General features: G+C 45.0%; 1 protein-coding gene across 15 annotated transcripts in view; it reads left to right on the forward strand.

The window, feature by feature from the left end:
- The window catches only part of TJP1 (tight junction protein 1), a 261078-nt gene that overhangs the window by 178118 nt on the left and 58285 nt on the right, over positions 1–24675 (forward strand). For all 15 annotated transcript variants that reach the window (XM_089311181.1, XM_089311182.1, XM_051822264.3 and 12 more), the window contains 2 exons: positions 21047–21171; positions 22280–22382. In XM_089311181.1, the coding sequence (XP_089167307.1) occupies positions 21047–21171; positions 22280–22382 (228 nt within the window). The remainder of the gene's footprint in view (positions 1–21046; positions 21172–22279; positions 22383–24675) is intronic.

Consider the following 24675-nt stretch of genomic DNA (forward strand, 5'->3'; position numbering starts at 1 on the left):
GTGAAGATATTTGTTTCAATGTTAATGAGGAATAGTAGTCAATATTTTTAAAAAATTGCTTTTATCTGGTTTTTAATATAAAGGGAAAAGTGCTAACCTCAAAACAAGGAGTTGCAGAGTATTGCTTCCTCTGTGGTTTCTGGTGGAAACTGTGTACACTTCATGTTGTTTTTGTCCTTAGCTGTTTAGTAGAATTCACCAGAGGAGCCATCTGAGATGATAGCTTTCTTTGCAGGAAAGTGGTTTTTTTTTTGTTTGTTTTTATTTATTTGAAAGGCAGAAAGTAGATAGTGAGCTCTTCTGCCCACCAGTTCACTCCCCAAGTGGCCAGGCTGAAGCCAGGAACCAGGAACTCCATCCTGACCTCTCATGTGCGTGGCCAGGCTGTAGTACCATGGCCATCATCTGCTGCTTTCCCAGGCTCATTATTAGGGAGCTGGATTGGAAGCGGAGTAGCCAGGACTTGAACTGGCGCTCTGGTAGGGCATGCTGCTTTCGCAAGCAACAGTCTAACCCTCTGTGCTACAGTGTCAGCTTCTGTGGGAAGTTTATAACAACTGTATTTTCTTTAATTTTACATAAGGGTTATTTCAGTTATGAATTTTTTCTTTGTTAGTGTTTTCTGGGTTGCTGGATTGTTTTTGCTTTTTGTACCTTTGGTAGTTTGGATCTTCTCAAGTATTTGTCTCTGTCATTTAAATTGTTAAATATTATTATGGGCATAACCTTTCTTTTAGTAATATATAGGAAATACATAGGTTTCAAAACCATTGCACCAAAATAACTCATGCTTTCTAATTACGTACTTTCCACTAACTTTTTTTTTCTTTTTTTAAAGATTTATTTTACTTGAAAGAGTTAGAGAGAGAAGGAGAGGCAGCGAGAGAGACAGAGACAGAGACAGGAGAGAGAGAGATGTCTTTCATCCGCTGGTTAACTTCCCAGTTGGCCACGATGGCCAGCGCTGCACCAATCTGAAGCCAGGAGCCAGGAGCTTCCTCTAGGTCTCCCATGCAGGTGCAGGGGCCCAAGGACTTGGGTCATCTTCTTCTTTCCCAGGCCGTAGCAGAGAGCTGGATCGGAAGTGGAGCAGCTGGGACTCGAACTGGTGCCCATATGAGATGGCGGCACAGCAAGTGGTGGCGGCTTTACCCGCTGCGCCATAGCACTGGCCCCTTTCCACAAACATTTTGAAGTTTTTTTATGTTTACTGGATATCTGTGTCTCATCAGCTTAGAGAAAGCAGAGTGGATTTTCTGAACGTGGTGCCAGTGCCATCCTGCTCAGGCGTCTGCAGGCCCTGTTGAGGTGATGAGTGTGGGCTACAGACTGCACCGCACCACTTCTGTGTGTGCCTCAGTTTCCTTTTGCTGTGAAAGAGCTGCCAGTCCAGACAAAACTCTTCAGAAAATACAGAGCTAAGAGAGATGCACAGCTCATAATTCAGTTTGAAATAAGTAAACGGTTGTGCCGGGAACACAGCTGTATTGCCTCACCGAGTCAAAGAGAGGCTGTGACCACCGTGTTGTTGGCTAGCATCCCTGCAGCAAAGAGAGGCTGTGACCACGGTGTCCTTGGGAAGCATCCCTGCAGGAATGCTGTGTGGAAACAGCCTTCCATGCCAAGGCTCACACCAAAGCAAAATTCACTTGACTTTCTCTGAGGCTACAGAAGACACCTTTCAAATATCTGGACCTGGCCGGCACCGTGGCTCACTAGGCTAATCCTCCACCTGCAGCGCCGGCATACTGGGTTCTAGTCCCGGTCGGGGCGCCGGATTCTGTCCCGGTTGCTCCTCTTCCAGGCCAGCTCTCTGCTGTGGCCCAGGAGTGCAGTGGAGGATGGCCCAAGTCCTTGGGCCCTGCACCCACATGGGAAACCAGGAGAAGCACCTGGCTCCTGGCTTCGGATCAGTGTGGTGCGCCGGCCGCAGGGGCCATTGAGGGGGTGAACCAACGGCAAAGGAAGACCTTTCTCTCTGTCTCTCTCTCTCTCTCACTGTCTACTCTGCCTGTCAAAAAAAAAAAAAAAAAAAAAAAAAAAATCTGGACCTTTCGGTAATCTGAGTTGATCCAGAATAAAATTGGGCCTCTAGAGCAGCAGGATCAACAAACTTTTTCTGTAAAGATCCAGATAGTAAATAAATATTTCAGGTTTTGTAGGCCGTTAATCTCTGTCACAGATGCACGGCTGCCCAGCTGTACTTTGAAGCAGCCATCACATGGGTGAACAAGTGCATGTGCCTGTGTTTCAGTAAAACTTTACATATAAAAATGGATAGCTGTAGGGCCGAAGCTGTGGCCTAGCAGGTAAAGTCACTGGGTGCAGTGCCAGCATCCCATATGGGCGCTGGTTCAAGTCCCAGCTGCTCCGCTTACAATCCAGCTCCCTGCTAATGTACCTGGGAAAACAGCAGAGGATGGCTCAAGTGCTTGGGCCTGCACATCCATGTTCGAGACCCGAAAGAAGCTTCTGGCTCCTGGCTTCGGATTGGTCCAGCTCTGCCTATTGGAGCCATTTGGAGAGTGAACCAGTGGCGAAAAGATTTCTCTCTCTCTCTCTCTCTCTCTCTCTCTCTCTCTCTTTCTCTGCAGCTCTGCCTTTCAAATAAATAAATCTTAAAAAAAAAAAAAAGATAAATGGCTGAGATTGGCCTATGTTCATTAGTTTTTTGACCGGTGATGTAAAGCAGTGACTCTCCAGTTTATTTGTAAAGAAAGAAGAATCAACTGGGTCATCTCTGCCCACCAGAAATGCTGATTCACTAGTGATGAGGTAGAGCCCCTAATAGGCATTTTTTTTTTAAATGCTCCAATTTGAAATGAAGGACCACAGCCTCTGGTATCAACTATATGAAATAAAGAGATACAGGAAAGATTCTTCTTCGTGAGGTGAACAAGAGGCTTTTAGCAAAGGCAGTAAGTGAAGGGGGCTCTATTTTAAAATATTTATTTTTATTTGAGGGGAGGAGAGAGAGAGAGGTCTTCTATCTTCTGGTTCACTCCCCAATTGCCTGTCAACAACCAAGCTAGGCCAGGTGAAAGCCAGGAGTCCAGAGCTACATCCAGGTCTCCTGCTTGGGTGACGGGCACCCAATTTTTGGACTGTGATTTGCTGCTTCCCAGGGCAGAGCAAGGGCCGGCCACTGATACGGCGCCCGAGTGTCCCAAGCAGGGACACTCAGCACTGTGCCACGTGCCCACCCCGAGGCTCTATTCTTTTGGCAGTACCCTGGAGCATGGAGAGTCTGTATTGCAGAATAAGGGCAAATCTGTATTCTTTGACAGCTGACAGTTCTATGAAAGGTATAATTATATGGAGGTAACTTTTAAACAAAAAAAATATGGTTAGAACAATAATATTTTTATTGTCAAGAATAACATATGATATGCCTCATTCTCATTTGCATTCTCAGAGGAATCTTATCCAGTTCATTCTTCAGGGCTGAGTAATTTTTTTGGTATTCTGCTGCATGCCAAGCCCTGTGGCAGACCCTGAAATTGTAACAAAAATCACAGTTGACAATTCCTTGCCTCTCATGTGTTCTGCCCTCACCTCTGGGCCTCAGTGGCAGAGGAGACGGGCTTCAGGTCGGTGTCTTGCCCTATGCCTGCTGCATTAGCACTTTCTCAAGGGTAGAAACGAGATCTTTGTCAAGTTTCTTTCCCTTGGTGCTTGGGCCTAGGTATGTCCAGTGAAATGTAATTCCCGAGTCATGTTCAGTGAAGTCACTCAGGTCTACAGCAGCACTGTGCAGTAGCAGTGTAGTTTGAACCACATATGTATGCTTAACTTTTTTAATCTTTGTATGAAATAGGCAAAACTAATTTTTATTAGTTTTTTTGTATGTTCTTTAACTTATATCCAAAACATTATCACTTCATCCATCATCAATATTTTTAAATAGATTACTGTTTATCCTACTGTGTCTTATAAAATTCATGCTCATTTTACAATCTCAGATAAGAATTTCAAGTGCCCAGTAGTCACATGTCTGATCACTGCTGTCATGGCAAGCGTAGGGGTGTAGCTTAAGATGGTCCTGTGTTCTACTCCTTCTGCTGTATCATATCCACTCTTTACTTTTTTGATGTTCTTCCTTAGAAAATGAATGGGGTGGGTGTTGTTTTTTTCTTTTCTTTTTTTTTTTTTTTTGAAGATTTATTTATTTGAGAGGTAGAGTGGCAGAGAGGAAGAGAGAGAGATATTCCATCTGCTGATTCATTTGCCAGATGTCCACAGCAGCCAGGCCTGGGAAAGACCCATGCCAGGCCCTCAGAACTCCATCCAGCCCCCACATGGGTGCAGGGCCCAAGTACTTGAGCCAGTAAGTAGGTGCTAATTACTAATTGCTTTCCGAGGCACCTTAGCAGGGAAATGGAGCAAAAGTGGAGTAGCTGGAACTTGAACCAGGGCTCTGATATGGGGATGCCAGCAGTTGACTTAATCTACTGCACCACAATGCTGGCCCCACAAAAGCATGCATTTTATAATACTTTGAGAAAAGAAGGAAATTCTCAGGAATGAATTGGGTATCTCCTTCATTTTCTAAGATAGGGTTATGTAAAAAATTAAATGATTTTTGTATGCTAACATAGTTATGGTAAAAGTATACCAAAAGCAGGGAAACTAGTCAGGAAATAATTGAGAGTAAGCTGGTATTTCAACCAGGGAGGTGATTGAGTAAGAGGTAAACTTGAGACAAGGGTGCTAAGACAATGCAGTGAGGGAAACATGTCTTTTTTTTTTTTTTAATATTTATTTGAAAGGCAGATTTAGAGACAATGACAGACATGGAAAGAGAGATCTTCCATCAGCTGGTTGTCTCCCCAGATGACTCTAATGGCTGGGGCTGGGGCTGGACTGGGCAAAAGCCAGGAGCCCGGAACTCCATCTGTGTCTCCTATATGGGTAGTAGGGGTCAGAGTACTTGGGCCATCTTTTGTTGCCTTCCCTGGTATACTAACAGGGAGTTGGATCACAAGTGGAGCAGCCCAGAGGCGAGCCATTGCTCATGTGGAATCTCGGTGTCCCACCCAACTTCTTAACCCACCCAACCACAATGCTGGCCCCAGGAAAGAAATTTCTAATATTTGGGAGCTACATTAAAAAAAAAATTTTGGACCCTTGCCTTACATGTTATACAAAAATTAGAAGGGATCATAAAAGATGTGTAAGAATTGGAACTTTTATAAAACTCAGAAGAAAACATAGGAATTAATTTTGGTAATCTTGGATCAGGCACTGGTTTGTTGGGTATGTGTCGCTCCCCGTCTTCGTGGAGGAACGACACAGGACCCTGCGTTGTTCTTTTGTCTGCTCGGCCCTTCCCGGGTTTGCTGCTGGTCCTTCCCGGGTTGGCTACCGACCCTTCCACCTCCGTGGAAGGGCGGTTCCCCCTGCCACTTTCCCCACTTCCGTAGGGGAGCGGCACACTGCCGGCCGGCTCTCTCGGGGGCTGCGCAGGTGTTCCTTCAGATAGATGTTCCTGGTGCATGTTGTCTCTCTCCTCCTTTATAGTCCTCCTCCGCCAATCCCAACTCTGCTACCCACACGCCGAGTACGCTGCTCTCCTCCAATCAGGAGCAAGTCCTACAGTTTATTGGTTGAACTGGAGGCAGCTGTGTAGAAGCTGTTTCCTCCTCTCCCAGCGCCATATTGTGGGAGAGCAGATGCATAGAATAAGTCTTAATTCCAGTAACTTAGTCTAGTCCGAGTTGCTCCCCACAGATCCCCCTTTCTTTTTATTTTTTGGCGTTGATACGCGCCTGTCTTCGGTGCCCCGCGGCACACACTCTGCTCTGCTTGCTAGAGTTACCCACAGGTGCTTACAAGCCCTACCAATCAGGCAAACCGAGTCCGGGTCCTCTCTTCGCCATGTTGTGAGGAGGTTTTTATGCGCTGATGCGTGCCTGTGTTCAGTGCCCTGCAGTGCATGCTCTGCTCTGCTAGAACTGCCTGCAGGTGCTTACAAGCCCTAGCAATCAGGCAAACCGGATCCAAGCCCTCTCATTGCCGTCTTGTGGGGAGACTTAATTGGTGTTGATAACGTGCCTATCTTCGGTGACCTGCAGCCGCCCACAGGTGCTTATCGTCTTACTAATCAGGCAGACCGAATCCAAGCTCTCTCATTGCCATGTTGTGGGGAGGCCTTATTTTTCTCTATTTCTATCTCCGGGCATTCCTTTTTCTCCTATTTTACTTCTATCTGCCAGCATTCCTATTTCTCTCATTTTACTTCTAAACTTTTGTTTCTCTTATCCCCGCGGCTTCCCGGCACCCGCCCTGAGGCTGCTTCTCGGCGCCTCGCCCCGCGGCGGCTTCCTGGCTCTGCGCGGCTTCCCGGCTTCGTGCGCTCCTTGGTCTCCGCGCGCCCTTTGCGCCCGCACCACGGCCTTCGCGCTAGCCCCGCGTTTCCTACTCGCGACCCGTGCGCTCTCCCCATTTGTGCCCCGCGCGCTCTCTCTGCGCGCGGCAGCTTCCGCGAATCACACAGCCTAGCTTACGTTTCCGCTTCTCGGTTTTCAGTCTAAGTTCCCCGGGCTAACCTGACGAAATGCAACCTATAGCTTACGTCTCCGCTCCCGGTTTGGCTTCCCGTCTTTTGCTCCCCGGGCTAATCTGACGATTCCAACCTGGCTTACGTCTCCACCTCTGGTTTTAGCTTTTCGCCTTTTGCTCCCCGGGCTGACTTGAAGAATTCCAACCTGGCTTACGTCTCCGCCTCAGCCTGCCTCCGCAGCTTCGTTTTCCCTAACATTTTTCTCTACCCGGTATGTTTCCTAACTTTTCTTCCAACAATATTCCCCTCTCATTTTTTCTGGCTTCTCCCCACAGTCCGTATCCGAGTCTAAGTTTCTTCTAGGTTTCACTTTCGCTTTTAATTTCCTAGCTTCCCCGCCATAGTCCGCATCCGAGTCTAAGTTTCCTCCAGCTTTCACTTTCGCTTTCAACCTTAGAGATTTCTCCCAGCTTCCCCCCGTAATCAGTATCTGAGTCTATGCCTAGGCTTTCGATAGCTTCTTCTGGCACCTTTTCCGTCCGGCTTTTCCCTAGGCTCTTTCTAATCTCTCTCTGGTATTTTCCCACTTCTTCCCGCTTCTTCCCTCCTAGGTTTCCTATCCGAGTCACGGCACCATTATGTCGCTCCCCCTCTTCGTGGAGGAACGACACAGGACCCTGCGCTGTTCTTTTGTCTGCTCGGCCCTTCCCGGGTTTGCTGCTGGTCCTTCCCGGGTTGGCTACCGACCCTTCCACCTCCGTGGAAGGGCGGTTCCCCCTGCCACTTTCCCCACTTACGCAGGGGAGCGGCACACTGCTGGCCGGCTCTCTCGGGGGCTGCACAGGTGTTCCTTCAGATAGATGTTCCTGGTGCATGTTGTCTCTCTCCTCCTTTATAGTCCTCCTCCGCCAATCCCAACTCTGCTACCCACACGCCGAGTACGCTGCTCTCCTCCAATCAGGAGCAGGTCCTGCTGTTTATTGGTTGAACTGGAGGCAGCTGTGTAGAAGCTGTTTCCTCCTCTCCCAGCGCCATATTGTGGGAGAGCAGATGCATAGAATAAGTCTTAATTCCAGTAACTTAGTCTAGTCCGAGTTGCTCCCCACAAGTATGATGTTAAAACACAATGCCCCAAAAGAGAAAACATGAATCAAACCTCATCAAACTTAGAAATGTTTGTGCTTCAAAGGACACCATCAAGGAAGTTAACCAATAACCCACATAATGGGAGAAAACACTTGCAAATTGTATATCTGATAAGGAGTTTATTCCTAAAATGTAAAAAAACTCTTAAAACTCAACAACAAAAATACAATTCAGCTGAAGAATGAGCAGAGGATTTGAATAGATATTTCTCCAAAGAAGGCAAACTACTGTAAACCAAGCACGTGATAAGATAGTCAGGATTGTTACCCATCAAAGAGCTGGATGTAAAAACCACACTGATACCCCTTCATACCTACTAAGATACCTATTCAGGTGTTGGCAAGGGAGCGGATAGATGAGATCCATTCTATGTTGCTGGTGGCAGTACAAAATGGTGCAGCCACTGTAGAATACTACTGGGTGAGTTCCTAAAAAGGTAACCATGTAGTTACCCTGAGACCCAGAAGTTTTACTTCTGGAATGTACCTAAGAGAAATGAAAACAGGTGGTCTGCATAATAAGTTTTACATGGATGTTTAGAGTAGCAGTTAACTCATAATAGTGGAAAAGTAAGAATAACCCAAGGCGGCCAGGATTGTGACACAGCAGATTAAGCCACTGCCTGCAATACCAGTATCCAATAAAAGTGACAGTTTGAGTCTTGGCTGCTCCACTTCCATCTAGCTCCCTACTAATGCACCTGGAAACCAAGAGAAGAAGGCCCAAATGCCTGGGCCCCTGCCACCCACATGGGGGACCTGGTTGGGGTTCCAGGTTCCTGGCTTTGGAATGACCCAGCCCCAGCCATTTTAGCCATCTGGAGAGTGAAAACCAAAGATGGGAAGATTCATTCATTCTCTCTCTCTCTAACTCTGCCTTAAATAAATACTTAAAGAAAGAAGATAACCCAAAATCCTATTAGCTAATGCGTAATAACATGAAAGAATGTTATTCAACAATAAAAAGAAACAAATACTCATACCTGCTGCAACACTGATGAGCCTTGAAACATTGTTCTAAGTGTAAGAAGCCAGTCTAAAGCACCATGTATTGTCTGATTCCATTTACGTGAAATGTTCAGAACAGAAGAATAGGCAAAAAGTGGATCCATGGCTCCTTAAGTCGGGAGGATTGAGAGTTCATGGCTAAAGGTCAGAACATTTCTTTTTAGAGTGGTGAAAATTTTATAAAATACAACATTCATTGCACAACAGTAAATAGACTAAAAATTATTGAGTTACACACTTTAAAGGTTGGATTTTATGATGTTTGAATTATATCTCCAAAAAACAGTTAAGAAAGAACGAAGGACCCTTACTTAACTGCACAGAACAGCTCTAAACTTTTGTGTTGATGGATACAAGATTAGCATTTAGACTAAAGCAAGGGATGTGAACGCAAGTTAAAGCAAGCTGATACCAAAGGCTTGTTTTAACTGGTGGGAGGCTGTTGTTTACATTTATGGAGTGCATTAAGTATTTCAAACCCTCTATTTGGTTTGTCTGAGAATTGGGTGTTAGTAACTGTGATGAGAAAATGAAGTCTCAGGTCTAGTGAACCATCCTTAAATAACAGCTGGAACTTGGGCCCAGGTTTGGGCTTCTCATACAGCTCTCTTTCTGTTTACTTGTCAAGTTTAGATTTAAATTTTAAAAATGTTCATATGGGGCTAGTGCTGTGACACAGGGGACTAAGCCTCCACCTACATCCTGTTTGGGTGCTGGTTTAAGTCCCAACTGCTCTGCTTCTGATCCAGCTTCCTGCTAATGTGCCTGGGAAAGCAGCAGAAGATGGCCCACCCATATGGGAGTCCCAACCCTGACCCAGCCTGGCCATTGTGGCCATTTGTGGAGTGAACCAGTGGATGGAAGATCTCTCTTTCTCTCTCTCTCCTTCTCTTTCTATCTTTGCCTTTCAAATAGGTAAGATATTGAAAAGTTCATGGAATATAATTTCGTTTTTAAAAGATTGATTTTTATTCAAAAGGCAGGTTTACAGAGAGGGAGGAAGTGAAGGGGAGAGAGGGAAAGAGAATCTTCCATCCACTGGTTCACTCCACAAATGGCCATAATGGCCAGGGCTGGGACAGACCAAGGTCAGGAGCCAGGAGCTTCTTCAGGGTCCTCCCACATGGGTGTGGGGGCCTGAGGAGTTGGGTGATACTCAGCTGCTTTTCCAGACCCCTTAGCAGGGAGTTGGATTGAAGTGGAATAGCCGGTATTTGAACCAGCTCCCATATGGGATGCTGGTGTTGCAGGTGGTGGCTTTTACAAGCTACACCATGATGCCAGCCCCAAAATATAATTTCTTAAATTTAGAACTCCTGTAATTCTATCACATAGACTATGTGAAGGTGACTCTACATGTAATCAAATTAATAAAATGAAAAGTAGGAAATTTGGTAAGACCGGTGCCAAAGTTTGTTTTTTAAGTTTAGAGCATTAGTTATAAGTCTAACTTGGTAGAGAAAATGACAGTTTTGGAGAATGGTAATTGGCAGTGTCTCATAGAAGCTAGAAGGGAAAATGAAATACGAATGAGAAATGGAAAGTAGAGCTTGGGAGCCAGAACTGTAAGGGAGTCACAGTAATTGGGGACACAACTCAAGGAGCCAAAGAAGTGTTTAAAAACACAGGTTGAAAAAAAAAAAAGCATCTTGGCTGGCATTGTGGCTTAGCGGGTAAAGCTGCCACCTGTGGCGCCGACCTCCCGTATGGGTACCAGTTCAAGTCCCAGCTGCTCCACTTCCAATCCAGCTCCCTGCTAATGCGCCTGGGAAAGCAGCAGAAGATGGCCCAAGGGCTTCTCTGTACCCACATGGGAGATCAGCAAAAGCTACTGGCTTTGGATCGGCCTAAGTCTACCCACTGCGACCGTTTGAGGAGTAACCATTAGATGGAAGATCTCTCATCCTCCCTCTCTTTCTCTGTAACTCTGCCTTTCAAATACATAAATAAGTCTTAAAAAAAGTTCTTAGAATTGTGTCTATGAACTACACTGATTCTGTTTTCTTTGTATTAATATCACATTAACATGAGAATTGTGTTGTGGTAATTATCATGCATTTTCTGTGACTCTGAGGATCTAATGTGTTAATAAATTCCTTTTTAAAAGAAACAGTCTGGCAGTGGCGCAGTAGGTTAATCCTCCGCCTGCTGCGCCAGCATCTCATATGGACGCCAGTTCTAGTCCAGGCTGCTCCTCTTCCCGTCCAGCTCTCTGCTGTGGCCTGGGACAGCAGTGGATAGCCCAGGTCCCTGGGCTCCTACACCCGCATGGGAGATCATGGCTTCAGATCAGCACAGCTCCGGCTGTTGCGGCCATTTGGGGAGTGAACCAATGGAAGGAAGACTTTTCTCTCTGTTTCTCTCTCTCTCACTCTCTGTTAACTCTACCAATCAAATAAGTAAATAAAATCTTAAAAAAAAAAAAAGAAAGAAAGAAAGAAATAATCTGGGGCCAGTGCTGTGGCACAGAGGGGTAAAGCCCCAGCCTGCAGTGCCGGCATCCCATATATGGGCAACACTTTGAGTCCCAGCTGCTCCACTTTCCATTCAGCCCCCTGCTAATGCGCCTGGGAAAGCAGTGAAGGAGGCCCAACTCTGTGGGCTCCTATACTGTGGGAAACCCGGAAGGAGCTCCTGGCTCCTGGCTTCAGATTGACTCAGCTCTGGCTGTTGCAACCATTTGGGATGTGAACCATTGGCTGGATGACCTCTCTCTTTCTTTCTGTCTCTACCTCTCTCTGTAACTCTTGTTTTTCAAATGAATAAAATCTTAAGAAAAAAAAAAAAGATTTAAGCAACATTTTGAGAACCACCGTGATGAGACAGAAATTCTGTGGGACATGGATCATGTAACTTCTAATATAGTTTGGGTTTACCTCTAATATTGAACAGGTCTTTTAACTCTCCTGGGACCTCATAGACTTTGTAGTATTATTAGAATTGGTCAAGCCCCATTCTCATTGAGATGAAGGAACTCAAATTTATGGAGATCTTACATAAGATCATAATTAGACACAAGGACCCAGGCCTTCAGATTTCATTTGGATCAGCTCATTGCTTGCAGATCCATTTGGTTTGGAAATTCAGTGGTTCCCCCAGCCACTGTGAAAACAGACAGTTGGAACAGGTGCCATCAGATCTTCAGGGTTGTTTGGAAGAAGAGTAGAAAGAAGAGTAGGCAGTAGGACTCGAGTTGGTAGGGAAAGTTAGGGTTAAGTACACTGTACAAGTTTGGTGTTGAGCAGTGGGAAAGTAGGCAACAAGGGGAGTCTTGAAGTAGACAATTGGGTGTATTTGATAGAAGCAGAAGAATCTTCAAAGAAGAGATTAATCAGTTATTTCTGCAATGGAATCAGATTGCAGGAACTTTTTTTCTCTTTTTTGGGGGGTAATCAAGAAATGTTTTAATACATGGGTGTGCAAACCTTTTCTGTAAAAGGCCAAATAATAAGTAGCTTGCCTTTGTGGCCCATCAGGTCTCTATTAAAACTATGCAATGCAAAAGCATTCCTAACTATACTTAGGGGATGGGCACAGCTGGTATCCAGTAAAACTAGACAAATAAAAGACTCCAGGCCCTTTCTGTACCAGTGCTAACATAAATTCAGTTTCCCTACAACGCAAAGACAAACACATAAATTATTGCTGCTCATGGCTGCTTTTATCGAAAGATTGAAATATGGTGAAAATAAAATTCTTTTGATAGTTCTTTCTCCAGTTTCAAAAAACTAAACACTCTCTGACATTTTCTCATGCAAACATTTAAAAAATGAGCTATATTGTAACAGACATAGAAAATTTATGTCGTAAACATATAAGAAAAAATAGTGTATTTTCATTTCTTTTGAAAATCCAGGGGGAAGTCTTAGTAAAAGTCTAATAAAGAGCATATAAGTGCCTCAGAATAATATTTTTTTTAAATTTATTTACTTATTTGAAAGGCAGAGTTATAGAGAGAGAGAGAGAGAGAGAGGTCTTCTATCTGCTGGTTCACTCCCCAGTTGGCTGCAACGGCCGGAGCTGCGCCGATCTGAAGCCAGGAGCCAGGAGCTTCCTCCGGATTTCCCACATGGGTGCAGGGGCCCAAGAACCTGGGCCCTCCTCCACTGCTTTCCCAGGCCGTAGCAGAGAGCTGGATCGGAAGATGAGCAGCCTGGACTAGAACCAGCGCCCATATGGGATGTTGGTGCTTCAGGCCAGGGCGTTAACCTGCTGTGCCACAGCGCTGGCCCCTGTCAGAAGTTATTTTTAAGGGAGGAAACTTAATTTTTTTTTTTTTTTTGAGAGAGAACAAATGATCGCACAGATGCTCACACTTGCTAGTCCAGTCCCCAAATGTCCCCAAGGGCTGGTGCCAGCTGAAACCAGTAAGTGAATCCAGGTTTTCCCACATGTGTGGTAGCAACCCAATTACATGTCTCACAAGGTCTGCATTAGCAGGAAGCTGGAATTGGAAAAAGCAGCCAGGACCAGAAATCAAACCTAGGTAGTCTAATATGGAACACAGGCATGCTTGTGGCATCTTAACTGCTAGACCAAATACCTGCCCCCAGAGAGGAGTCATGGAGGCAGTATTCTTTCATGTTGACTTGGGTGTCTGTGCTTGGGCTCTTTCTACTTGAAGATCAGTTTTATTGGACATGAAATCCTTTGCTCACTGTTTCTTATTAAAATCTGGTAAGATTATATTGATGTTAGCCCCTCTGGGTAAATATTCTTACTTAACTCCCAGATTTCTGCAGTGATATGTAGTCTTCGCGTATGTAGTTTAAAATTTTTTTAGGGGCTGGCCCTGTGTCATAGCCAGTAAAGCCACCACCTGCAGTGCCGGCATCCCATATGGGCACTGCTTTGAGTCCCAGCTGCTCCACTCTCTGCTGTGGCCCGGGAAAGCAGTAGAAAATGTCCTGAGTGCTTGGGCTCCTCACCTGTATGGGAGACCTGAAGGAAGCTCCAGGCTGTTGGCTTCAGATTGGCCCAACTTCGGCTGTTGGGGCCTTTTGGGGAGTGAGCCAGCAGATGGAAGACCTCTGTCTCTGCTTGTCTCTGCCTCTGTTGTGCTGCCTTTCAAATAAATAAATAAATCTTAAAAAAATTTTTTTTAAATAGGAGCAGGCATTTGGCTCAGTGGTTAAGATGTTACTTGAGATATACCTGCATCCCATATATTGGAGTGCTGATTCCAGTAGCGCATTCTACTAGGCAGTAGGTGATGCCTTAAGCACTTGGGTCCCTGCCACCCACATGGGAGACCGAGCTTTAACGTGCCCCAGACGTGGCTGTGGCAGGCATCTGGGGAGTTAACCAGTAAATGGGTGCTGTCTTTCTACCTACCTCCTCTTCTTTTTTTGCCCCTCAAATAAAAATAAATGATTTTAAATATGAGGAAAGTTCTTTTTATGATAGTTTTTTACTATTCTGTTCCTTTATTTTAGCTTGGTTCCTTAGGGACTCCCGCTGACCATATGTTGTATGTCTGTTGCCTGTCTTCAAGGTTTATAATTTGTTTTTTAACTTGTTTGAGAGGCAGAATTACTGATAGAGGGAGAGAGAGCAAGAGAGGTCTTCCCTCAGCTGTTTTCACTCCCTAAATGGCTGCAAAGGCTGGAGCCGGGCTGATCTGCAGCCAGGAGCTTTTTCCAGTTCTCCCACACAGGTGCAGGGGCCCAAGCTCCAATGCTTTCCCAGGCCCTAATAGAGAGCTAGATGAGCAGTAGAGCAGCCAGGACTCAACCGGTGCCCATACGGAATATTGGCACCACAGGCGGAGGCTTAACCTACTATGGCACAGCACCAGTCCCTCAAATCTTTTTTAAAAATATCTCTTTGAGGCCGGCGCCGCGGCTCACTAGGCTGATCCTCCGCCTAGCGGCGCCGGCACACCGGGTTCTAGTCCCGGTCGGGGCGCCGGATTCTGTCCCGGTTGCCCCTCTTCCAGGCCAGCTCTCTGCTGTGGCCCGGGAGTGCAGTGGAGGATGGCCCAGGTGCTTGGGCCCTGCACCCCATGGGAGACCAGGAAAAGCACCTGGCTCCTGGCTCCTGCCATCGGATCAGCGCGGTGCGCCGGCCGCAGCGCGCCGGCCGCGGCGGCCATTGGAGGGTGAACCAACGGCAAAGGAAGACCTTTCTCTCTGTCTCTCTCTCTCACTGTCCACTCTGCCTGTCAAAAAAAAAAATAAATAAATAAGAAAAAATATCTCTTTGATCATTCTTTTTGGTTTCAAAATGTTTTCCCTTTTTATTCTGTATTTCTCATAAGGCATTATATATTTGGTCTTGTGTTTCTCTTATCTGTCACTTTAAAATTTCTGGTTTGTGTTTCAATTCCATCACCTCACTTTTGAGTTTTAGTAATTTTTATTTAGTTTCTCCCTGTCATCATAGCATTTTCTTAATGCTATTTAGTCTATTGTCTGATAGTAAGAGGTCCCCACCCCCTTTTTTAAGAATTATTTTATTTATTTGAAGGATTTCAGAGAGGGAGAGACAGACCTTCATCCACTGGCTTACTCCCTAAATGACTGCAGTGGCTGGGCATGGGCCAGGCTGAAACCAGAAGCCTGGAGCTCCATTTGAGTCTCCCATGGGTGGCAGGGGCGCAAGTACTTGGGCCATCTGCTGCTTTCCTAGGGCGTTAGCAGGGAGTTGGAGTGAAAGTGGGACAGCCAGGACTCTAGTTCACGTTCTGATAGGTGATGCTGGGCATCACAGGCAGAGGCTTACCCACTGTGCCACAATACCAGCCTCTTCTCTCTCTCTCTCTCTCTCTCTCTTTTTTTTTTTTTTTAAGCACAGCTTCATTGTAGGGGTCTGCTACTCATCTTTTTATAGTAATTTTATAATGAGTTTGATCCTGATAGTTTTCTTTTGCTGGATTTTTGAAAATTTTTTAAAGATTTATTTATGTATTTGAAAGAGTTACACAGAGAGAGAAGGAGAGGCAGAGAAAGAGAGAGAGAGAGAGAGAGGTCTACCATCCACTGGTTCACTCCCCAATTGGCCACAATGGCCGGAGCTGTGCCAATCCAAAGCCAGTAGCCAGCAGATTCTTCCAGGTCTCCCACACAGGTGCAGGGGCCCAGGGACTTGGGCCATCTTCTACTGCTTTCCCAGGCCATAGCAGAGAGCTGGATCGGAAGTGGAGCAGCCGGGACTTGAAATGGCACCCAGATGGGATGTTGGTGCTTCAGGCCAGGGCTTTAACCCACTGCGCCACAGTGCCGGCCCTGGTTTTTGAGTTTTAGAAATTGGCTTGGTTTGCTCATGTGTACATGTCCATGTGCCTGTGCAGAAAGTCTCATAGCTGATGGTTTATTCTCACCTGCTTGCATTTTGCACTTGGATGGCGAAACGTTGATCCCCTGGCTGCATTTTAAATTGTGTTTGCAGATTTTTAGTTCATTGTGTAGTTGCTCTCCCTGTTTTTATTTGGAAATTAAGGAAGAGTCACTGGTGCTTGCTACAGTTGCTACTAATTTTTTTGGTGTTCCAATTAGTGTTAGTTTAAAAAAATTGCTCTGGAAAAGGGAATAAATTAAAATTAAGTTGAATAATCAAATATTTAGTTCAGTTTACTAACCTGACAAACTACTGTGTGTCAGTTCCTTTACAGGATTGTGTTGAGTTGGTAATGAATGGGAATCCCTCCCAAATGGAGCCTCCATTTTCCAAAGCTACTTAGTGCTGTGCATTAAGCAGCCAAGTTGTGTGCATGTGCTCTGGGAGAACACAACATGTGCCACTTCTACCCATGAAAAGTAAGGACAGTTTTATGAGTGAGATGACATTGGATGTGGGTTTTAAAAGATGAGCAGAAGCTTGCAAGATTGGTGAGGTTCTGAAGGAATCCTAGACAAAGAGGTGGTGCAAAAGCATAGATTAGATAATGCAAGACATGCATAAGCAGAGATCAGTAGTTAAGTGGATTTAGAGCAAAGACCCTGGGGTCCTGGAGAGCAAGTTAGAGTTGTATTTACGGGTATTGTATGCCAAGGAATTTGGGCCCGTGGACATTCCTATTGGATTAAGTCTTTGTTTTAGAGTGAGAATTCTGACAACACAATGAAGGATAAATTATAGTTCAGTGGAGCAGTGTGTGTGTGTGTGTGTGTGTGTGTGTGTGTACCAGTGGCTAAATAAATAAGGCGCTGGTGAAGAAAGAGGGAAGGGAAAGTATTGAATAGTTGAACCTTTGGAATTGGTACCTTGGTCAAACGGCTGCAATGGCCAGGGATGGACCAGGCTGAAGCCAGGATTCCATCAGGGCCTCCCTTGTGCGTGCAGAGGCCCAAGGACTTGGGCCAGCCTCCGCTGCTTTTCCAGGTTAGCAGAGACTGGATCTGAAGTGGAGCTGTAGGCGGTAGCTTAACCTGTTGTGCCACAGTACCACCCCTATATGGAGGCTTTAAAATAGAAAACAAAGCAAAGCCTGCCAACTGTCTTCTCCATATTTACTTCATTCATGGGGATTGGGGGTTTGGATGTCAGCAAGCATTTTTTAAACTGTCCCCACGTGATTCCTATGTGTGTAAGGATAGGAAATTCCAGACTTGGTAGTCATTAAGTGAACTACAGCAAGCCCTGATCTATCAGTTACTCATCCCACCAGGGATGCCTATGTGGCATGCAGTGGTCTAGTCTGAGTTGTAGGTGCTGGCTCAGTAGGGCCAAACTATACTTACTCGCTCATAAAGACTTCTTACTGGCTTCTTCTCCCTTCCTTCCTCCCTCCCTCCTTTCCTGTCCTGTCCTCCCTCCCTCCCTCCCTCCCGTCCATCTTTCTTTATTTGAAAATCAGAGTTACACAGACAGAAGGCAGGGCAGAGAGAGAGAGAGAGAGACAGACAGACAGACAGACAGAGGTCTCCCATCTGTTGGTTCACTCCCCAGTTGGCTGCAGCGGCTGGAGCTGTGCTGATCTGAAGCCAGGAGCCAGTAGCCTCCTCCGGGTCTCCCACATGGGTGCAGGGGCCCAAGGACTTGGGCCATTTTCTACTGCTTTCCCAGGCTATAGGGAGAGCTGGATTGGAATTGGAGCAGCCAGCACTCGAACCGGTGGCCATATGGGATGCTGGCACTGCAGGCGGCAGCTTTACCCACTATACCACAGCGTCAGCCCCTTCTTATCTCTCTTTCTTATCTTTCCTTATTAAAAGTTGCTGTTTGTGGCATTTGTCTAGTCTTTTTATAGTTGCTTCTCATTTTTAAGTAACAGAATTATCAAGCTGCATGCAAATGAACATTGTAAAATATAGAGTAAAAGATTAATCTACACTTCTCTCAAAGAGAATAAAACTTTACCCTGGGTGTTTGTCTTTCTAATAATTTAGAATTATAGTCTTCAGTGGATAACCTTGTACATTTGTTTTTCATATTGCTGATGTATGTATCTTGAGGGTATGTTTCTAGAAATTGATTTGTTGTGTCAAAAGATAGTTGATTTATAGTTTTGTTAGTATTACGAAGTCCTCTCCTAAAGAGCTGTAGCATGTTTCATTCCCATTAGCAGTGTATGGATAATACTGATATTGAGACCTGGTAATGACTGTGTATAATAAGGACAGGCACCTCTCCCCCCAGTATTATAGACTGACATCATTCATGTCTATATGTTCAAAAGAACAAAATACAAACTAGCAAAGGTCAACACCACGTACATACTCTGTGATAAAGGGGATTATCCCAGGAATACAAGATTAGTATACTAGGAAATTAATATTATACTTTATTAACAAATTTTAAAATTCTGTGATTATCTTCAAGAAGCCTTTGACAGAATCTGTTTTTTATTGCTAAGGAAAAATAGCTCAGGAAAATGCATTGTAGAGAGTTCACTTACAATTTTTTTATAGTACACAGAAAATGCAGCTTCATACACATTGGAAGAAAGTTACTTTAGTCACATTTATAGGTAGTTATGAATATATGTATTTGATTTTTTATCAAAATCTTTACAGTTGGTTTCCTAAATAATTAAAGTTGCAATATACAGTTTAAAACTATATGAATGGGCTGGCGCCGCGGCTCACTAGGCTAATCCTCCGCCTTGTGGTGCCGGCACACCGGGTTCTAGTCCCGGTCGGGGCGCCGGATTCTGTCCCGGTTGCCCCTCTTCCAGGCCAGCTCTCTGCTGTGGCCAGGGAGTGCAGTGGAGGATGGCCCAAGTCCTTGGGCCCTGCACCCCATGGGAGACCAGGAGAAGCACCTGGCTCCTGCCATCGGATCAGCGCGGTGCGCCGGCTGCAGCGCACCAGCCGCAGCGTCCATTGGAGGGTGAACCAACGGCAAAGGAAGACCTTTCTCTCTGTCTCTCTCTCTCACTGTCCACTCTGCCTGTCAAAAAAATAAATAAATAAAAAATAAAATAAAAAATAAAAAAACTATATGAATGGGGGCCAGCGCTGTGGTGCAATGGGTTAACGCCCTGGCCTGAAGTGCCAACATCCCAAATGAGCGCCATTTCAAGTCCCAGCTGCTCTACTTCTGATCCAGCTTTCCACTATGGCCTGGGAAAGCAGTGGAAGATGGCCCAAGTATTGGGCCCCTGCACCTATGTGGGAGACCCGGAGGAAGCTACTGGCTACTGGCTTCGGGTAGCCGGCACAGCTCCGGCCGTTGTGGCCAGTTGGAGAGTGAACCATCAGATGGAAGACCTCTCTCTCTCTGCCTCTCCTCTCTCTGTGTAACTCTGACTTTCAAATACATAAATAAATCTTAAAAAAAAAAAAACAACTATATGAATGAACTTGTTGTATTGGTATGTGAATATTCATTGGCCTATTTTGTACATGGAATGGGTATTTTATCCATGCTTGTTTTTATAACAATATCCCTTAGAGTTTTGGAAAATGGTAAGTTCCCTTAGTAATGCAGATCTTTCAAATGATGACATATTTCACATACAATATTTAAAAAATCACGTGAATATCACCATCAGTCTCATCGGAAGAGATTTAAGAACCAAAAAGCGGTCTTCAAAAAGTTTGTGGAAAATGTGTATTATGAAAAATTGTTAGGATTTTCAAAAATTTTTTTATCATGATAAACGTGCCTCATAACTCCCTTTTTCACTCACTTTTCTGAAATGCTGTATACGTTACAGGGACATGGTGCTCCGTTGCATGGATTTGCCACTTTTGTCTATCCATTGATAGCCATTTGGATTGTTCCCCTTTTGGCTGCTGTGTGTATTTGTGTTGCGGATGTTTGCTTGCGTTTTCCTTGGGCACGGATCTAGCAGTGAAGGTGATAGTGTTTTGAGAGGAGTTGGGGTTTTTCTCCTCTTCCTCTTCAGTAGTCTTTGGGGAGGAAAGGAAGGCCATGGCATGCCCTGTTCATGGTAGACATGGTCTCCTCTGGGATGGACAGGAAGGTGAGGAGGGAGGTATTTTTCTCTGAGGTGGTTTGGATTGTACACTGTATGAATATAGTACAACTTTATGCCAAAATACACTCCTCTGGTTTGGTGATTCTGGAGCCCTAAGAACATACATGTTCTTTCCTTTCTAGGGAATGGTGTGGATTTCTTTGAGATTAGATAGTTTTTTGTTTGTTTGTTTTTTTATTTGACAGATAGAGTTAGACAGTGAGAGAGAGACAGAGAGAAAGGTCTTCCCTCCATCGGTTCACCCCCCAAATGGCCGCCACGGCTGGAGCTACGCCGATCTGAAGCCAGGAGCCAGGTGCTTCCTCCTTGGCTCCGACATGGGTGCAGGGTCCAAGCACTGAGGCCATCCTCCACTGCCCACCCCAGGCCACACCAGAGAGTTGGATTGGAAGAGGAGCAACTGGGACCAGAACTCGGCACCCATGTGGGATGCCGGCACCACAGGTGGAGGATCAACCAAGTGAACCATGACGCCGGCCCCAAGATCAGATAGTTTTTAATACTATAGGAATATTTGGAGTTTTTTCTGTACTGGACTGTCCTTAGGCATTATGGTAAAGATTTTTTGCTTATTATAATTTATTTCAGTAAGAAATACAATTAATTTTAAAATGGTTGTTTGACTAATGTATACCTTCTGTATACAAGGCACACTCAGAGTTATAGTGTGTTAGGTCTACAGAGACTTTTAGAGAAGTTGAAGAAAATTTAAATAACTGCTGCTTGATTTTCAAAGCTCTAGATACTTTATTACATGAAGTGAGAAATGGTGTATATGTGGTTACGTCTCATTTTTTAAAATCAGTTACCAATGTTGGTGATCACAGTAGGCACTGCCAGTGACAGAGGAGTCTAAAGCTGGGCATACAAACGTGAGTAGGCATACAAGCAGATGAATGTGGATCACAGATATAAGTTTGTAACTTTTCTAGATTGTAAACTATGGTGTAATGAATAGTCAATTTTGTCCTAAATAGCACTATTTTACCATCACTATTACTTTAGGCTCCTGGATTTGGATTTGGAATTGCAATATCGGGTGGAAGAGATAACCCTCATTTTCAGAGTGGAGAGACCTCCATAGTAATTTCAGATGTGCTGAAGGGAGGACCAGCCGAGGGGCAGCTACAGTAAGTGTCTTTTTTTTTTTTTAAGGTTATTTATTTATTTAAAAGATAGTGTTACAGACAGGCAGGGTGGGGTGGGGTACAGTTAGTGTCTTTTCTCCTCTGGGGTTCCTGTGTGGCAGGTGCCACTTAGGTACTCAGTTACTGGCCTGCTGATTTCTTGATTGCTTTGTATTCACAGGCCACCTGCACCACAGTTTGTCTAATGTTTTTTTCTTAAATCAACCTAAGCTTGTACTTAAGAAGGAAGGCTTAATCATAAATTGAGAATTTAGCATCACTTACTTTAAATAGAGGCAAATGTAAACATGAAAATAGTGGGAAAATTGTGTTTTAATTTTAGTTAGAATGTAATCCTCAACAACTTCTGATCACATGTCTTGCCTCTTTTTGGTAATGAGATTAGTAAGATAGAAGCAAATGATATAGTAGGAAAAAAAATGGGACTCAGAAGGCTTTAAAGAAAATTGAGAGGGGAAAGCCTTTTAAAAGAGAATAACATTTTCCAGCTATATGACTTAGCATCATGTAATGCCCTCAAAGAGTATGACCCAAAATCATTTTGTCTCTCATGGTACCTGTTCAGTTTTTTGGGGGAGGCATTGTATTAAATAGTTAAAAGAAAATAGTCTTGAGAGATCTGAAAATAAGTAGTTTTTGACATTATTTTATCATTGTTCTAGAGACAAACAGATCAATTAGCTTATAACTGGAATTTTAAAATAATTAAGTTGAGAAACAGAGACCAACAGACATTCGGAGCATGCTCTAATCTACGAATTCACACTCCAGATAGCTCCAGTAGCTGGGGCTAAGTAAGACCAAAGCTGGAAGCCAAGAACCTGATCCACTTCTCCTCTGTGGTAGTAGAGACTTATGTACCTTAGACATTGCCTGTTGTCCTTGGGGCTGTACATTAGCAGGAGAGCTGGAACTTAAACCCAGGTACTCTGATATGAGACAGGGGTATTCCAAGCAGCAGCATAACCACTAGGCTAAACACCTGTCCCCAAAACTTTTTTTTTTTAATGTGCATCTTGTGTATGTCTTCACAAAATTAGATGTATGTTTTTGTCTAACATGTTGTTTTCATGACTTTTTTTGCCTTCAGGGAAAATGACCGAGTTGCAATGGTTAATGGGGTTTCCATGGATAACGTTGAACATGCCTTTGCTGTTCAGCAACTAAGGAAAAGTGGGAAAAATGCAAAGATTGTGAGTATCTTTAATAAAGGAATCAGTTTATTTGTTGATATGTTTTGGGTGTTTGAATTCATCCTTTCCCATCAAAAAAATGAAAACTGGAACTACAGTTACTTGTAAAACTGAAACTACAGTAGTAGTAACTTTCTTTTAATACTTGTGTTTTGTTACTGGTGTTTGTATTTTCTTAAAGTTCTGACGAAAAGATTTTTTTTTTTAGCTGAAAAAAGGAAAGGGGGTAGTTAATGGTAACCTTTTAAAAATTTTTTTGTTTTATTTATTTGAAAGAAGAGTTAACAAAGAGAAAGGGAAAGACAGAAGGAGAGATCTTCTGTCTGCAGGTTCATTCCCAAATGTCCTCAATTTGGATCTGGCCCAGGCAAAAGCCAGGAGCTTCTTCTGGGTCTCCGACATGGTGCAGGGGCCCAAGCACTTAGACTGCCTCCTGCTGCTCTCCCAGGCGCATTATCAGGTAGCTGGATTAAAACTGGAGCGGCCAGGACTGGAACTGGCACCCAGTTGGGATGCCAGCGCTGCAGACAGAAGCTTCATGTGCTTCGCCACAGCGCCAGCCCTAAATGGTTACCTTTTTATGGCTGGCTGTGAGACCGGGTCTTGGCATGTAGTCGGTCAGAAATACATGATCCTGTTTTCTGATAGATTTGTTTATTGGGCAAGTTTTTCATTACTTTTTTTTTTTTTTTTTTGACAGGCAGAGTGGACAGTGAGAGAGAGAGACAGAGAGAAAGGTCTTCCTTTGCCGTTGGTTCACCCTCCAATGGCCGCCATGGCCGGCGCGCTGCGGCCGGTGCATGGCGCTGATCCTAAGCCAGGAGCCAGGTGCTTTTCCTGGTCTCCCATGGGGTGCAGGACCCAAGCACTTGGGCCATCCTCCACTGCACTCCCTGGCCACAGCAGAGAGCTGGCCTGGAAGAGGGGCAACCGGGACAGAATCCGGCGCCCCGACCAGGACTAGAACCCGGTGTGCCGGCGCCGCAAGGCGGAGGATTAGCCTAGTGAGCTGCGGTGCCGGCTAAGTTTTTCATTACCTCTTGAACAGATATTTGATCAGTTGCAGTCCTTGTTAGTGACATATCTTGAGGACAGAGAAAGTCTAAGATTTTCTTTGTAGAGTTACTCAAGGATGCATTTAATGTTGGTTCACTTTTTCATATTTCTCCTAGACTTCTTCTTTTTTCAAGTAAAGCAAGAGAAATTTAGTGAACTCTTGGTAACTGGCCTCAAATCACTATTAAAACTTGGAAAATATGGCACAGAATAGCTTTTTTTCCAAGTCATTTAAGACACTCAAATTTAGGGGCATGTGAGCCACCTCACCCACTTGTTGCTCCCAGGTTTTGCCCCACTTCGTTTCTGAAAGGCCTGATGAAGGCCCACCCTGAGGCCTTTGCTCAGGAGCCCGGGTGGGAGGCGTGGAGGAGTGACTGTCCTGCGTTGCTCAGGAGCCCGGGTGGGAGGCGTGGAGGAGTGACTGTCTTGCTTTGCTCAGGAGCCGGGGTGGGAGGCGTGGAGGAGTGACTGTCCTGCGTTGCTCAGGAGCCCGGGTGGGAGGCGTGGAGGAGTGACTGTCTTGCTTTGCTCAGGAGCCCGGGTGGGAGGCGTGGAGGAGTGACTGTCCTGCGTTGCTCAGGAGCCGGGGTGGGAGGCGTGGAGGAGTGACTGTCCTGCGTTGCTCAGGAGCCCCGGGTGGGAGGCGTGGAGGAGTGACTGTCCTGCGTTGCTCAGGAGCCCCGGGTGGGAGGCGTGGAGGAGTGACTGTCCTGCGTTGCTCAGGAGCCCCGGGTGGGAGGCGTGGAGATTTTGCTGTCTTGCTCTGTAGAGAGCCTTCCTAGCTGCCAGCGCACACCCAGAACTACAGTGGACCCAGTCCAGAGAAAGGCTTGGGCGGAGGATGCCAGGGGGCTGTTGCGCGAGCTGTGAGGGGTCTTGCACCTTTGGTTGCTAGGCCCTCTGGCCCTGTGTAGGCCACTGCGCCCTGTTGCTCATCTGCACACCAGAGTTGATGCTGGTGAGACTGAGTGTTTCTTACATCTCAGTATTTGGTTACTGCATTTTTTCAAATCGTGGGCACCTTCTAGTTCCAGTGTTTTCACAACCTTATATTTTTACAATTATAATGTTATTTTTGATGTGCAGTTAATACACGTTAGCTTTGTGGATGCGTTGTGGATGATAATTTTTTAAACAGTTTTTGTAAAATGAAATAGTGTTTACAAAAGCAAATTGCTAATTTTTTATGATGACTAATTTTGTTAGTTTTTGTAAGCTGAATAAGCTTTAGCTT

The sequence above is a fragment of the Oryctolagus cuniculus genome, chromosome 12 (genome assembly GCF_051225735.1).
Source record: "Oryctolagus cuniculus isolate XC-2025 breed Fujian yellow rabbit chromosome 12, ASM5122573v1, whole genome shotgun sequence".
In the NCBI taxonomy this organism is placed as follows: Eukaryota; Metazoa; Chordata; class Mammalia; order Lagomorpha; family Leporidae; genus Oryctolagus; species Oryctolagus cuniculus.